At 47.9% G+C, this 14758-nt stretch overlaps 1 protein-coding gene across 1 annotated transcript in view; it reads right to left on the bottom strand.

Moving 5' to 3' along the window:
- Nucleotides 1–14758, bottom strand: part of LOC8026319 (atrial natriuretic peptide receptor 2) — a 217579-nt gene that overhangs the window by 12266 nt on the left and 190555 nt on the right. Inside the window, exons 6-10 of the mRNA XM_040213142.2 lie at nucleotides 14008–14279; nucleotides 13274–13553; nucleotides 4036–4200; nucleotides 1166–1319; nucleotides 239–542 (exon numbers count right to left, since the gene is read on the bottom strand). Of these exons, the coding sequence (XP_040069076.1) occupies nucleotides 239–542; nucleotides 1166–1319; nucleotides 4036–4200; nucleotides 13274–13553; nucleotides 14008–14279 (1175 nt within the window). The remainder of the gene's footprint in view (nucleotides 1–238; nucleotides 543–1165; nucleotides 1320–4035; nucleotides 4201–13273; nucleotides 13554–14007; nucleotides 14280–14758) is intronic.

Below are 14758 nucleotides of genomic sequence, written 5' to 3'. Positions count from 1 at the left end.
ATTTTAGGTGCATTAAAGTAATGCTGCAGCTGAAATCAGGATAGTGCCACTAAAAAACGACATGGTAAAACTTAAAAGCTCACAAAGCGAAGGTCTCTCCCAAAAGCAGAGTTCTTCGCTTTGAGACGGGAGCAAACACTTGCTGCAAGGGTTGCCTTTTCGAACGATTCCACGGGCAGCGGACTCTTTGAGAAGCTGTGCACAGCCGCGGGCGCAGGCGCCCCGAGGCAGGGCCCACCTGCTTGTAGGCCTCGCACATGATGGCCCTTGCGGCGTCCTCGTCAAAGCCCCCGATGATGATGCGCGCGTTTCGGGCCTTCAAGTCGGCCAAGTACTGCGACATGTTGAAGTGCGTCCGGTGGTGGGTCGCGTTGTGCGTGCTGTGGTCGTGCGGAAACTTTCGGTTGGTGATGAACGTGAGCCCGCGCTTTTGCATGTCGTCGTGCAGCAGGTTCAGGTACTCGCTGTACTTGTGTCCGTCCTCGGTCAGGGCAGCCACGCGACGCCAGCTCATCGCATCCAGTAGCTTCATGTACACGTACCTGCAAACGGAGGGGGTCGGTCACCGCTCCGACTAGTTCCAGCAGCGGCACGGCCTATAGCCTGAGCCTCGCTCCTGCATTTCGACCATGGTCCAGTACTCCTGACCGACAAATAGGACAAAGGCGCTTAGGGTAGAGACCTATAGACCTCCGTCACGCGGCCGTTGGAAATAGCCTATCGAATAGCCCAATATTTCACATTGCACGAAGGTACGAGCTGGTTCGCCTGTTCTCAGTTGGTGCTAAGAATCAATTGAAACGCGTGTATGACGGAAATTGCCTTTCTAAAGAAAGTTATGAACAGCGTTGTACAAGGTGCACGTGTGCAATTATTTAGGAAGTGCATGATCGAGCGCTCGTGGAGACCAAGGAACTATCTATCAGCCACACTTTTATAAAGTGTGAGCTGATGAAACCGAACTGGAGATCGCCCTCCCAGCTTTCCACCGGTAGGGCTAGAGGTTAACGCGATGAGCGAACAGAGGTTCGTAGCCCTCGAGTTCTTTCCGGGTAACAGTACTCTGGTATAAAAAAATAGTCAGTACGAGCATATAGGCGACTCCGAGAGAAGTCACGTAAAATCAGCCAGAACATCCAATCGAAACTGTCTATCCACAGCTTACCTGTACATGTGATTTTCAGGTATGGTCCGAAAGAAGTAGGGGTACTTCTCGCGCTTCGAGAAGAGTGCCCCCTCAGCGCTGTAACTGATAATGGCCGTGTTGTAGTGCTTGGCCACACCCACGATGGGTTCCAGTGTCTCCGTGCAAGCAGGCCCTGCCAATATGACCAGTCGTCGGTAAGCATTTCAATTCAATTTGTTTATTTTCTTTCAAAACAAAAGATGGTAGCTGGTACAAAAAGCTGTTATGAAGTACAGCTTGACAAGGCCTCAGAACAAACAGTCACTATACGCAAAGGACCAGAGATCTATCTGTCTAGGCCTATACACCGTTTAACCAAATACTTGACTAGAAGAATACACTTTGCTCCGCTCATTTGCGTTAGACAGCGCGTTTACAGCGGCAAATCTTCCCCGAGCAGTGTAGAGTAGACAGTCCGAGTCCGAGAAAACGCCGGCGCATCTCGCTGGCCACGCTTTCGTGCTGTGCCAAGGGAGAGTTGCTGCCGGCGCAGACACACCAGGATAACGGATTCGCCAAGACGACGATAGATGGCGGCATCCAAACCTCCCAATTCAAAGGGGAAAACCCTGAGGTTGTGCGCGTCCAGCCGTTCCAACTACGTAAAGGCTTGCGGCAACGTTACTAAAACACTCGGTTGGGAAACTCGCCGTCGAAACCTGGGCCGCTGGCGTCCACCGAGACCGAGCTAAATGCGACAACAGCGCCACTCTTTTTCGTTTGTCTGTACTGTAATCACCTTGAGCTTTTTGAAAGCCTGTTTTTGCGTAAAAACAAACGGAAAGACTTTTTGTATGAAATTTATTGGAGTTTAGTACCAAATGATGGGCGCGTGATGTTTTTATCATCTTTAGTTCGCAAGGTTTTGCGGAACAATTAATATTGTTTTTATAAAACCATGCCTCAGCGGGCCTTTCAGGTAGCGCGTCCCGACCTAGGTGCATTTTAATTTCAGTAGTTCGACGCGGCGCGTCCGCCGGGGAGACGGGGGTTCACCCCTGTCTAAGCCAAAAATAGAAGTCACGTGCAGTTTCTCGAGTGGCCGCTGCGGGAGAAATGGTGGCGTTGTGTTCGTCATTAGCTCGATGCTCGGAGACAGATTGGGGCCATATTTTTAGGGCTGTCTCTATGGGAGTTTCCGAACTGAGTGTTTTAGTAACGTTGGCTTGCGGCAACGTTACTAAAACACTCAGTTAGGAAACTCCCATAAAGACAGCTTTGAAAAAGTGGCCCCAAACTGTCTCCGGGCACCGAGCTAATGACGAACACAACGCCACCATTTCTCCCGCAGCGGCCACTCGAAAAACTGCACATGACTTCTATTTTGGCTTTAAGAACAGATACAGCGGTAGAGGTCACAGGGGTGCCACCCCCGTCTCCCCGGCGGACGCGCCGCGTTGAGCTACCGAAGTTAAAATGCACCTAGGGCGGGACGTGCTACCTGAAAGGCCCGCTGAGGCATGGTTGTATAAAAACAATATTAATTGTGCCGCAAAACCCTGCAAACTAAAGATTTTAAAAACATAACGCGCCCCTCTTTTGGTACTAAACTCCAATAAATTTCATACAAAAAGAGTCTTTTCCGTTTGTTTTTACGCAAAAACAGGCTTTCAAAAAGCTCAAGGTGACCACAGTACAGACAAACGATAAAGAGTGGCGCTGTTGTCGCATTTAGCTCGGTCTCGGTGGACGCCAGCGGCCCAGGTTTCGACGGCGAGTTTCCCAACTGAGTGTTTTAGTAACGTTGGCTTGCGGTTTCAAGGCCAATGAATGTTCGCGGAATAAGATTTATTCTCCAGTAAAATATTTGTTGCAACCGCCGAAAGTACTGATGGTTGGGGCTGTGCACCAATTGAGAATTTTAACGCCGTGAAGCAGCGACTTGTACGAGATGGGCATTGATCTGTTAATTGGTCTAATCTGGTGCCCCATCTAATTTGTAACATACAATCCCTAGTGGACGGTTACAAAAAATATATTTGTTAGTTCAGTGCTGAACCGAAGTGTTGCAATCCGACTACATGCACCTGAAGGTGTGTCAAAACAGGATAATTCAGAAACCGTGAAAGGAAACAACTCCGTCATATGTTGTGCGGCAATCCGCTTCTATCCATTTTTCATTTGTTTATTTATTTTTTTTTTTTTTTTTGTCGGGGGAATTTTTTGTTTTCCTCGAGGTTCGCTTGTGTTCTTCACGGGGCCCTTGAGCATGCTTATCACGTGGGTCCGGACAGCCACTCACACGCTCTGCTGGCTTTCGGCCAAACGCTCAAGGCCTCCGCTGCTGTTCAAGTCCCGAAAACGGGAGAGGGAAGCATACGAGGGTGCGGCAGAAGAGATGGACAGGCAAAAGGTACACTATTGGCAGGTGGCGTGTGACGTCAAGTCTGACGAGCACCGAGGTCAGCGAGAAGCGGAGGAGGCAAGGAAGAATGTCATGATCTTTGCCTGGTGGTGGCCAAACAGAAGACGGACTGCCGGACTTCAACTTCCACTTCATAAGACGGAAGCGTGTCGCCTCACAATTGCTGAAGTGTTCCATTTGGACAGCCCTTTAGATTGCAAGCTGACTGAACGATTCGTTTAGATATAAAGCGGAGGAAGGAGCAGTAAAAGGTACCCAGATCATGCACGCACACCTTCAGAAATATTTACGTTGTAAAAATGGAAGCCGTAATTTAGAGTTCAGTGGAATTTTATGAAGCTAAAGCAGTACGCGAGAATTAACAGCGCTAGAGCGGATGATATAAAATTCAGCCTTCGTGATCACGCCAGTTTAGGGGTGTCATAGTAGCCTGCTCTCTCGGATTTAGAACGAGTTATTTGACGGAGTATTTCCTCCTACTCACCGAGGATGCCGATGAGGCTTTTGTAGGTGCTGTTGGTGACGTAGCCGATGTAGCGCTTCATGACGACATCCTGAGCGCACTGGCCGTCTTGCTCCAAGATGACGAGCCGGAAATCGCTTAGGATGTGAGGGGAACGGTTGATGGCATCCATAGCCATGCGCGCCGCTAAGAGAAACAAGAATGTGGACACTCGGTTAACGTTTTGTCCAGGATATGAATCCTAGTTTTAAAACAAAAGCTCCGGAACAAGTCCGTAGGGCTGAACTCTCCACATCACCTACCAAGGGCCAGCGCGGAGCTTTGATTGGGCAAAAGTGCTGCGTCATTGTTCGACTGGTATCCCCATCCGTGCCCTGCACTGGCCTTGTTTAAGTGACGTATAAAATTTAAGAGAAATGTCAGACTGTCAAGATTGACGTTGCCGTTTTGAGAACGCGAACATTCCCAAGCTTTCATAGTGCACGAGCCTCTCGCAAGCTTGGAACCTTGTTAAGGTTGCACGGGAGAGTTCATGGAACACGAACAGTTTTAGTTTCATGAACTCTGAAACAATGATTTCAGAAATGGTGGATTGAACATCCTGCTCGGTTTACAATTTCAACGGAGTGTGCATTCGGATAATCACCGCTGCCGAGATACGTTTAATGGCTCAAACCAGAACCGAGTTCGTTGAGGTTTAGCGACTGAAACGTTGAGGACATCTTTACCGCCGACACGTCAGACGACGAGCCAGAGGACTCCGAATCTTCAGAAGTATAAACAATTGGTAAGATTTAAGGCTCGTTCACACAGACCCGTTTTCTTATGCTACGTTACGAAAAGACCCTGGGAAATCTGTGCTTCGTATTAAGCGTGGCTACAATTCAAGGAGATAGCCTGGCACGCGACATGCGGACACCAATGTTTTGCTGACGACGAGGTAGGACGGTAAATTACCCTGGCAACGAAGGACACAAGGCTCGTCCTAACGTTACGCAAGGAGTTGAGCTCGGTTCAACTTATCACACAGCACCGTTTTCTTACGTTACACCTAAGTCACCGAAACATTCATTTCTTGAATGTCGTGTGCCAGGCTATCTCCTTGAATTGGTAGCCACGATCAATACGAAGCACCAATTTTCCGTTGACTTTGCGTAACGTAACGTAAGAAAACGGGTCTGTGTGAACGAGCCTATATTCATCATCCCTCCGAATCCGACAGTGATCATGAAAATGTCCTAAGCGCTGCTAGCGACGAGGAGGCTGACCTCAGCGATTCATCCATCTGTTCTGACAGACCAAGATCAACTCGAAATGTACGAGTACAGAGGACGGGAGGTCGCAAAAGGAAGAAAACAGCATCTACAAGGAAACTAAAATAAAGGCACGACGATTCTTGTGGCAGAAGAGGTCAATCCCTGATCGTGACACTTCGTGGAAATGTTTGCTTCCCGGACCAACCACCCGAGATACGGATTAGCTTTCAGTATTTCAGGCAGTTGTTTCATCGGGAGATCTTTAAGGAGTTCTTATGGAAGGCCTGTCGACAGGCATTTCTTAATGCCCGCTGTAAAAAGGTGCCTACTTCATACTCTGGAGTAGCAGAAGGTAGAATTTGGGACGCAGTCTTTTCTTCTCAAAATGGGCTTAAGTTACTTTTAGTGGTTACGGGTGTTGCTTGGTGTCTCGGGACATAAAAGTCCCGGCACCTCCTTTAGAGTCTGCATAAAACGCGGAAAAAAGTGTGGTAAAAAAACAAAAACAACTAAACTCGAGTTACAGGCACCACGTCAAATTCCCATAATAGCACCAAGTAGTGCCACTAAATAAGCTACGCTTCAGAGTAACGACACTTGGCCATATCGGGGCTTAAAATCTTGGTTTCCAGTTATCTGAAGATTCATCTTAAATCGCATGAAACGCTTTTCTGTCCTCCACTAATGTTTAAACAGTTAACGACAAATCAAAGCAATATTACATGAGCTTCCTGACACCGAATATAACGCTGAAGGAGTCGCACTTTTGAATCATGACGATCGGCAGTTGCATTTGCTCTGTATAAGTACCAAAATGGCGGCGCCCACAACAATGTCGGGGAACGGAGTGCCGATACACCAACGTTACTAAAGCACTCAGTTGGGAAACTGCCATAGAGACTTGTCTGAAAGAGTGGCCCCGATCTGTCCTCGAGAACCGAGCTAATGACGAACACAACGCCGCCATTTCTCCCGCAGCGGCCACTCGAGGCAGTGTACTTTACTTCTATTTTGGCTTTAATCAGTCATTCTGGGCCGAAACAGATACAGCGGAAGAGGTTACAGGGATGCCACCCCCGTCTCCCCAGCGGACGCGCCGCGACTTACTACTGAAGTTAAAATGCACCTAGGTCGGGACGTGCTACCTGAAAGCACCGCTGAGGCATGGTTGTATAAAAACAATATTAATTGTGCCGCAAAACCCTGCAACCTAAAGATTTTAAAAACATCACGCGCCCATCATTTGGTACTAAACTTCAATAAATTGTATACAAAAAGAGTCTTTTCCGTTTGTTTTTATGCAAAAACAGGCTTTCTAAAAGCTCAAGGTGACCACAGTACGGGGTACAGACAAATGAGAAAGAGTGGCGCTGTTGTCGTATTTAGCTCTGTCTCGGTGGACGACAGCGGCCCAGGTTTCGACGGCGAGTTTCCCTAACTGAGTGTTCTAGTAACGTTGCGATACACTAAGCGCAGCTCATTTAGTGGTTCTAGCACCAAGAATGCAAGAACGCACGAGAGGGGTTTTGCCATTTTGTTGACGTCGTTAACGTTTTCTGTCTTGTATGGGCAAGCGGCGCACCCTCGTGATGGTAGCTGGCAACTGGTGATTGGGCAGGCATTATCAGTATAAAGGAGGCTATGGATAGAGAAACACGAAATGCGTGCTCACGTTTCCGTTTTATTTTCCTTCTTTTGATGGAGTTGGGCGTGCGCTGCTTTCTCACTGCTTAGAGGAGCAATGCAACGATTTCTTTACTTCGCGCAAATACCGTTTAGAACGAATCCCTGGCGTTAATAACCTATCAAACACGCGGCCGTTTTTCACCAAACAAATACAAAATCGAAGAAAACAATTTAAGAAAAAAAAAAAGAAAACAAGAACGAGCTCCTCAACTAGCAGGCAGGACAAGCGGCCACGTGACCTGGAGCCGATTATATGCCGCCAATGTTGATCATAGCTACGCGCTGGGGTTGGCAAAGCATAAGACACGCGCCGAGCTCCAGGTATTGTTATGGTTCGGCTACTGTCGTTACTGCAGCAATAAACGGGGCACTACCCGAATGCTTGTCGACAGTGTCCTAACGTGGGTCAGTGTCCCAACGTGGGTCAGTGTCCCAACGTGGGTCAGTGTCCCAACGTGGGTCAGTGTCCCAACGTGGGTCAGTGTCCCAACGTGGGTCAGTGTCCCAACGTGGGTCAGTGTCCCAACGTGGGTCAGTGTCCCAACGTGGGTCAGTGTCCCAACGTGGGTCAGTGTCCCAACGTGGGTCAGTGTCCCAACGTGGGTCAGTGTCCCAACGTGGGTCAGTGTCCCAACGTGGGTCAGTGTCCCAACGTGGGTCAGTGTCCCAACGTGGGCCAGTGTCCCAACGTGGGCCAGTGTCCCAACGTGGGTCAGTGTCCCAACGTGGGTCAGTGTCCCAACGTGGGTCAGTGTCCCAACGTGGGTCAGTGTCCCAACGTGGGTCAGTGTCCCAACGTGGGTCAGTGTCCCAACGTGGGTCAGTGTCCCAACGTGGGTCAGTGTCCCAACGTGGGTCAGTGTCCCAACGTGGGTCAGTGTCCCAACGTGGGTCAGTGTCCCAACGTGGGTCAGTGTCCCAACGTGGGTCAGTGTCCCAACGTGGGTCAGTGTCCCAACGTGGGTCAGTGTCCTAACGTGGGTCAGTGTCCTAACGTGGGTCAGTGTCCTAACGTGGGTCAGTGTCCTAACGTGGGTCAGTGTCCTAACGTGGGTCAGTGTCGTAACTGGGGTCAGTGTCGTAACTGGGGTCAGTGTCGTAACTGGGGTCAGTGTCGTAACTGGGGTCAGTGTCGTAACTGGGGTCAGTGTCGTAACTGGGGTCAGAGTCGTAACTGGGGTCAGAGTCGTAACTGACCCCCCCCCCCCCCCTCCTTCCCTTTCCGGTACTGGGCCGGTCATCCTGTGCCATCTTCTCCTTAAGGTGCAACCCCACCCTTCGTTAGTGTGATTCTGAACCAAGAGATGGTGGAGGGATCGCCTTCAGACCCTCAGATTTGGTGTAAGTTGTCTCCTGAATGCTTGCAACAAAAAGGGGGAAACATTCTAACTCTGGGTTAATAGAAAAACTCCACCTACTGACAGCTACCAATAATCTCGGCGCCGATTGTGAGTATTCACTGAATGCCAACGGTCGCGTGCCTAGAACAAGTTTTTCCCAGGTGATTTCATCCAATCGCAATTGTTCTTGACAAACAACACTGTTTATTTATGCAAACGGCCACATGTGAAGTTTAACATATTTTGTATTGATTGTGGCACACGTGACAAGTAACAAAGTGTTGTTTTTATTTTACAATTTGCGATGTAGAATGCTCCTGGGTTACCGTGGTCTCATTGCATGTAGTACACAAAAAAAACACGAGATGAATCGCAGTGGGAAACAAAAACAATAAGAATAAACAACTGTGTAATCACGTAAAAACTGAGGGCAGTGCACATATGCAGAATCTAGCTTTGTTTCACTAAATACATTACCAGTAAAGTATTTGGTTTTATCGTGCGAGCGAAGCGGAACATAAAAGAGCGAACATGCTGGCGTGAACTACTCTGCGAGTAAAGAAGCGCACCATCCAAAGCATCGAGCTCGCTTTTATAGCTTTTTGTGCGCTCAGATCTTTTGAAAACCCAATTATAATCAATTCTATTATTTCAATTATTTTTATTAAGCGCGCATATGTGTCTTTTTTTGTATTTTGCCTTCACGTGGCATTTTCTTAGTTATATATTATTTTTCTATAGAAGTCCGACAACTATAGACGCTTTGCAGCAGCTGCGCATGGACGCCGCCATAACTGACCTTCAGTTTTTGTTTCCTCTTATTTCATTTATTTCACTTCATCTTTAGTGTAGCAGGTCAGGTTATTGCCACATTAGATTCAACTGTGTCCTTTTCTAGAGCATCGGCCTTTGCAGAGGATTGTCAACTACCGTTTCAGTTGCTCGGCATCTCGGTAAAACGTAAAACAAGAGAAGGTCAGCAATGGCGGCTGTAATTTGGCGCGTGTGGAAAGCGTCTATAGTCTGTTTCATCATAAGAGCCGCATAATCAAAGATGTAGACAAAAAAAGAAAAAGAACGCGAACAGGCAAACACACATTAAAATGAAATGTAACGCCGGATTCAAAGTTAGTCGTTAGTTTTTTAGAGAGCTGCAGTTTCGTAGGGCGACACTGTTACCCGTTGAATGTTATAAAAAATGCAGTACAACTGTTAGTTCAGGGTCTTTAACGTGCATTACGCAATATATGTGGTACTCGATTGCACGACGATAGGATGAAGATGGGCGACTGAACCCAGGGTCTCTGCTAAAGCCCCTTGATAAAGGCGTTTTTTACAAGTACCGCCAACCATTGTTGTGGAGACGCGCAAGACACGTGCCACGAGCGGGTGCTCCGCCGCCATTCGCTTTCAAGGGCCAGTCATTTTAGTGCTGCGCCGCCATTTGCCTCTAAGGGCCGTTCGAGACACGGGCCTCGTACATTGGTACAACTGACGTTACTTGAAAGACCAACGCAAATACATCGAGGAGATTTAGTCCCCCGGTTCTGCAGCGTGAGCCCCGTGCTTTGAACGGAGCTCGCGCTCGAGCATTTATCCACGTGCTCTGATCCGTGGTGCCACAACACACCCACCGCACTTGGTTAAAGGAGCTGTGCAACGATATTCAATTGGGATGTTTTTCTCTCTGCACGAGCTTACTGGCACACCTGGGACTCAAGGATACTCACACGCAACGCCATTGGCCAAGAAACTCCTTTGTTGCGGTGTAATGTCAAGGACAAAAGCGATCATTTTCATTCAATCTCTCCTTTGCAAAATTTGATGACGTAACTCGGGGATCGCAGTACACCCAAGTGACGATATTTGAATGCGGTTCATAGATTGAACCCGAGCCCTGCGTGGGCACTCGACTTGGGCTCGTGACAATTGCTAGCTCGAGAAGCATTCGGGTAGTGACCCGTGTCCAATCGCTGCAACGACGACAACAGCCGAGCCATAACATTTTCTGGAACTCAGCGCGTGTCCTGCGCTTTGCCAACCCCAGCGCGTGGCTATGATCAACACTGGCGGCATATAATCGGCTCCAGATCGCGTGGCCGCTTGTTCTGGCTACGAGTTGAGGGGGTGAACGCTGCTCGTTTTTCTTAAATTTTTTTCTGGGACTTCTATTGCGTGGGGTGAAGAACGAACGCGTGTTTCATAGGTCAATAACGTTAGGGATCCGTTTTAAGCGGTATTTGCGCAAAGTACAAAAATTGTTGCATCGCTCCTTTAAGCCTGAGAGCTAAATCAAATGACAAACGCAACTGCCAATCGTCATGATTCAAAAGTGCGACTTTCTCAGCATTAGTTTCGGTGTTAGAAAGCTCACGTAATATTGCTTTGCTTTGTCGCGAACTGTTTAAATATTTGTGGAGGACGGAAAAGTGTTTCCTGTGATTTCAGATAAAGCTTCAGATGACTGACAACCATCATTTTAAGCACCAAGATGTGTATGAAGCGTAGCTTATTCAGTGGCTCTAGTTTAGCCCGACCTCATAGGCACAAAAAGAGGACGAACAGCTTCACCTCGGGCTCTTGGCGCTGCTTCAGTGGCTTCATCAACCCCTACCGTTGTCTACACTCCGAACTAAGGTAAAGCAAAGCAAATATTCAGACCTTAAGGTTTCACAAGCCAATCCAACAAAAATCACTTCACACGCCCCAATAAAAACAAAATGCGGATTTATTTTGACTAATCGGAAATCTTTTGACGTGCAAGCGAAATCTCAGATTGGCCTCCGTCGGATTGTGGGTACCTCGGCCGATATTTAAACCCGGCGAATATGGATTCATGGGCCAGCGCGTTGGCTCAGAGTCACTGAGACGATTTAGTGTTTTGTTTTAATATCATTCCACTAGCTTATTTATTGGCACTAATTGTCGCTTAAGAGCCACCGAGGTGGTTTATGAAACAAACTATAGCCATACCATTCCGACAAGCATGGTTTGATTGCGAAAATGATTTTTGCAAGTGATAAAAACATTAAAATGTTTTCGCACACGTGGCGGAATCTGAAAAGACGGAATGCATTTTATGGCGCCCATTTCATTTGAATCGCGTCGGGCATGTGTACCGATGCACAGTAGAACGTGCGCAAGAGTAACTGTGGTGCACCCGCAGCCTCGCGCTTGTTGTTCTGACATCCCTGGCTCACTCATTGCGGGCGTCCAGGCATCTGACACCCTGACATCTGGCGCTTTTTCTGTCTTTCATGTGGTGTTCCAAGCGGCACACGACGGAAAATGCACATCGAGCTGTTCTTGAACACGTGTCGCCATCTGTGCTTTATATTAAGAAACTACAGTTTGCCGTAACTGAATGGGGAAAGCTTGAAGTCTTATAACATTATTAACATGTAATATATCAAATGGAAGTTCTAAAAAATGCAATATTAAAGGATGCTTCACAATTTAATGTCTCGTTATTTTGATAAGTTGACGTGATTCCGTTTTTATAGCGCCATTAAATAATACCATTTTAAAGTTTATTTTTTATTTCAAAATATACATTATCTGTACAGTTCGTTATTTACGTTTTTAATTTATTACATCCAACCGAACGCTCACGTAAAATATCGAGTACGATAGGACGTTATAACTCGAGAAATAATTGTTTCGATATTAGGGACTGTGGCCTATTAAAAGAGTAATAATTAACTAACAACTAGAAATAATCGTAATATCGAGACGTTAAAGCATCGTTGAGAAACAGCTCTTTGATTCGACATTAACTTTATAATTGTAAGCTACATAGAAAGAAAGTTATAAGCCGTCAAAAAAGCACCAAAACGTCATGAACGGTGGGGTTGCACCTTAAAGGGATGCTGAACCGATATGTAGATTCCACAAAGCACGGCGGCAAAAGCGTACAACGGAATGCTACAAATATCAAAACACTCATACAACTATATATCGAACGGATGACCGTATTTTTCAAAAAAAAAGGAGGCGCATATTTGACAGATATGTTCACGTTTTCTCTCTGCAAGAAGAGTCGAGAAAGAGAGGGAACGGCCTCCCGTCTCCACCTCGCCGCCTTGAGGCAACTTGAGGGGGCGAAACGAAGAGTGGAGGAAACGAGTCACTTGGACGTCACGGGCCTCGTCGGCCTCGTTCAATCTCGACCTTTTTTTTCCAAAAATACGGCCGTCGATTCGAGATATCAACTTACGAGTAGTGTTGTAGGGATTGTAGCGTCCTGCCTACAGCTCCTGCATTGTTTTCCGAAATCCAAATTTCGGTTCACCATCCCTTTAACGGGCTTCTTAAATGACCCCTAAGGGTCATGTCGCAGTCTACCACCAAAAAGGTACGGGATGCGGCCGGCCGTACTCCTACCCTTCGCCAAGCCTAGGCAGGTCTCTACGACCGCTGGAGGTGATTGCTTCAGAGCGAGCCCTCACGAAGATGAATGGGGGCAATGAACGCGAGTGCCTACTTTATTGTCATGCAGTGCTGAGATGTACTACTTCGTCAACGGGGCAATCGAAACAATGATCTCAATGGCTAAAGAGGTCCCACAATGAAACGCGCGCAGTATTGCATGCAGGGAACTTTTGAAAGTAGTCCATTCATTTCTCGCGTCCGACGGGCCGCGCCTCCAGCGACGAATTCAATATTATCATCTGAATCACCGTTTCTCTGCATCTCCAGGTGAAGCGGAAGGCCGAAGCGACTGTGATCAGATACCGTAACCTTAGATAGAACGTTATCCATGTGCACGTTAAACTTCAAACTAAATGTCTACAAGTTTCACGCAAGTTTTATTTATTTAACAAAACAATCGTCACTTTTTCTCTCTCCCGTGTTATGCCGTAGGCCGCGCATAAACAAGAACTACCTCCCAGTCACAAGAAGTACATTGAACGAGGTTTCGCGAAGCACTGGGCTACCATTCCACATGGGAGAAGGTCATACAAGAGTGGCACTAACCGGTGAGCACTCCGCTCATGCGCTTGTATATGCCCGAGACAGGAAAGATTCCCCCGATGTAGAGCTTGGGCTTGTCCCCAAGATCGCCTGTGACGAATTCGTGGAGCAGGTGTTCGTTCTGGGTCAGGAAGGTGCAGGCGATGTCGCTGTAGTCTCGATCGCGGGTCGACTCGCGCTTGTACAAGTCCAGCATCTGCTCGTATTGGTCCTGCTTGAAGGATATCTTTTGGGCGATGTCGTACACGTCAGGAACACTGTCCTTCAGCTTGGACCACACCACCTGCGAGTGAGGGCAATGGTTTTGGAGTTGTCGAAGCGGTGGCCCATCTGCAGAATTTTGGTAGTATACGGGGCAATCTGGAGCAGACATGGAAGGCCCACAGCCGGCCCGCCCGAAGGCTGTGTTCTGGGGCTTCCCTGATTTACTAAAAAAAAGGATAACTAACCGACGTCCAGGCTTGTTTGATCGCCTTGAAAGTCCAACCATAGAGTTACCAAAACACCGCACAAACTAACCATTCAGTTACTTTGAAGATGCAACAACTTGACTCACACACACAAGACGATGACTGGGGTTCTTCGGAATTGTGCGATTACGAGGATAACGCCTGCAATGTCGGCTTTCTCTTTTTTCCTGGTAATTTAGAACTGATTCGAAGTTTCTCGACAAAGCACGCTCAGCTAGTGTACGGCCTGGGTATACGGACTTTATTCTGCAGGTCTCTGGTACTCGCCTTCTCCATGTGGTTGACCTCGAACTCGCACTTTGCGTTGTCCGGGTTGTCTTGAAAGTCCTGCAGCGCCCTGTCCTCGCACTGGGGGAACGCGATGTGAACGACGTTGCTCGAGGTCGTGAGCGTGTTGGGCTTCCAGTTGTAGAAAACGACGGATTCGTTCCGGGCCAGCGCCGTGGTCACGTACTCCTCGAGCCGCTTGCCCACCCAAGCCACGTTGACGCGAAGCTTGAGGGACTCGATCTCGGAGGTGAGCATGTAGTACGTGCTCTCTGCGCAAACACGGTCGCGGGGACGACACGTCAAGAGACATGCAACGTCGATCCAGCCAAAATTCCCGTTTATCTAAGTATCGGCAGAGAAAGCTCAAAGAAGGCAACATTAAATTTTACGGGTTCACGTGCTACGTCAACTACAGTCACCGATCGGACAAGAACAGCCAGGGAGGTTCGAACCGCTACATTTCACCACTAGCACAACCTCACTCGGATGTTGAGATTAAAACGCAATACCCAGGCACGGGTCACGAGTAGCTCGCGCTACTTGGATCGTGTGCTGGAGACGTGTCACCGGAAAACTCTCATACAACTGTGCAGCACTTTTTTTGCGTTCTGATTCAGGAGAGCAGTTGCTGTATGCGATGTGTGAACAAATGTCACTGCTGTGCTTTGTCGGTGGTTTTTGTTTTATGAGCAAGGTACCCCACAATCATACAATTTTTAGTGTTCCTTTATTATTTTCACGCCACTGC

This window comes from Ixodes scapularis, unplaced genomic scaffold (assembly GCF_016920785.2).
Source record: "Ixodes scapularis isolate PalLabHiFi unplaced genomic scaffold, ASM1692078v2 PGA_scaffold9__187_contigs__length_104089568, whole genome shotgun sequence".
Classification (NCBI taxonomy): Eukaryota; Metazoa; Arthropoda; class Arachnida; order Ixodida; family Ixodidae; genus Ixodes; species Ixodes scapularis.
Note: the sequence above shows the minus strand (reverse complement) of the source record. Positions and strands in the feature narration are given on the sequence as shown.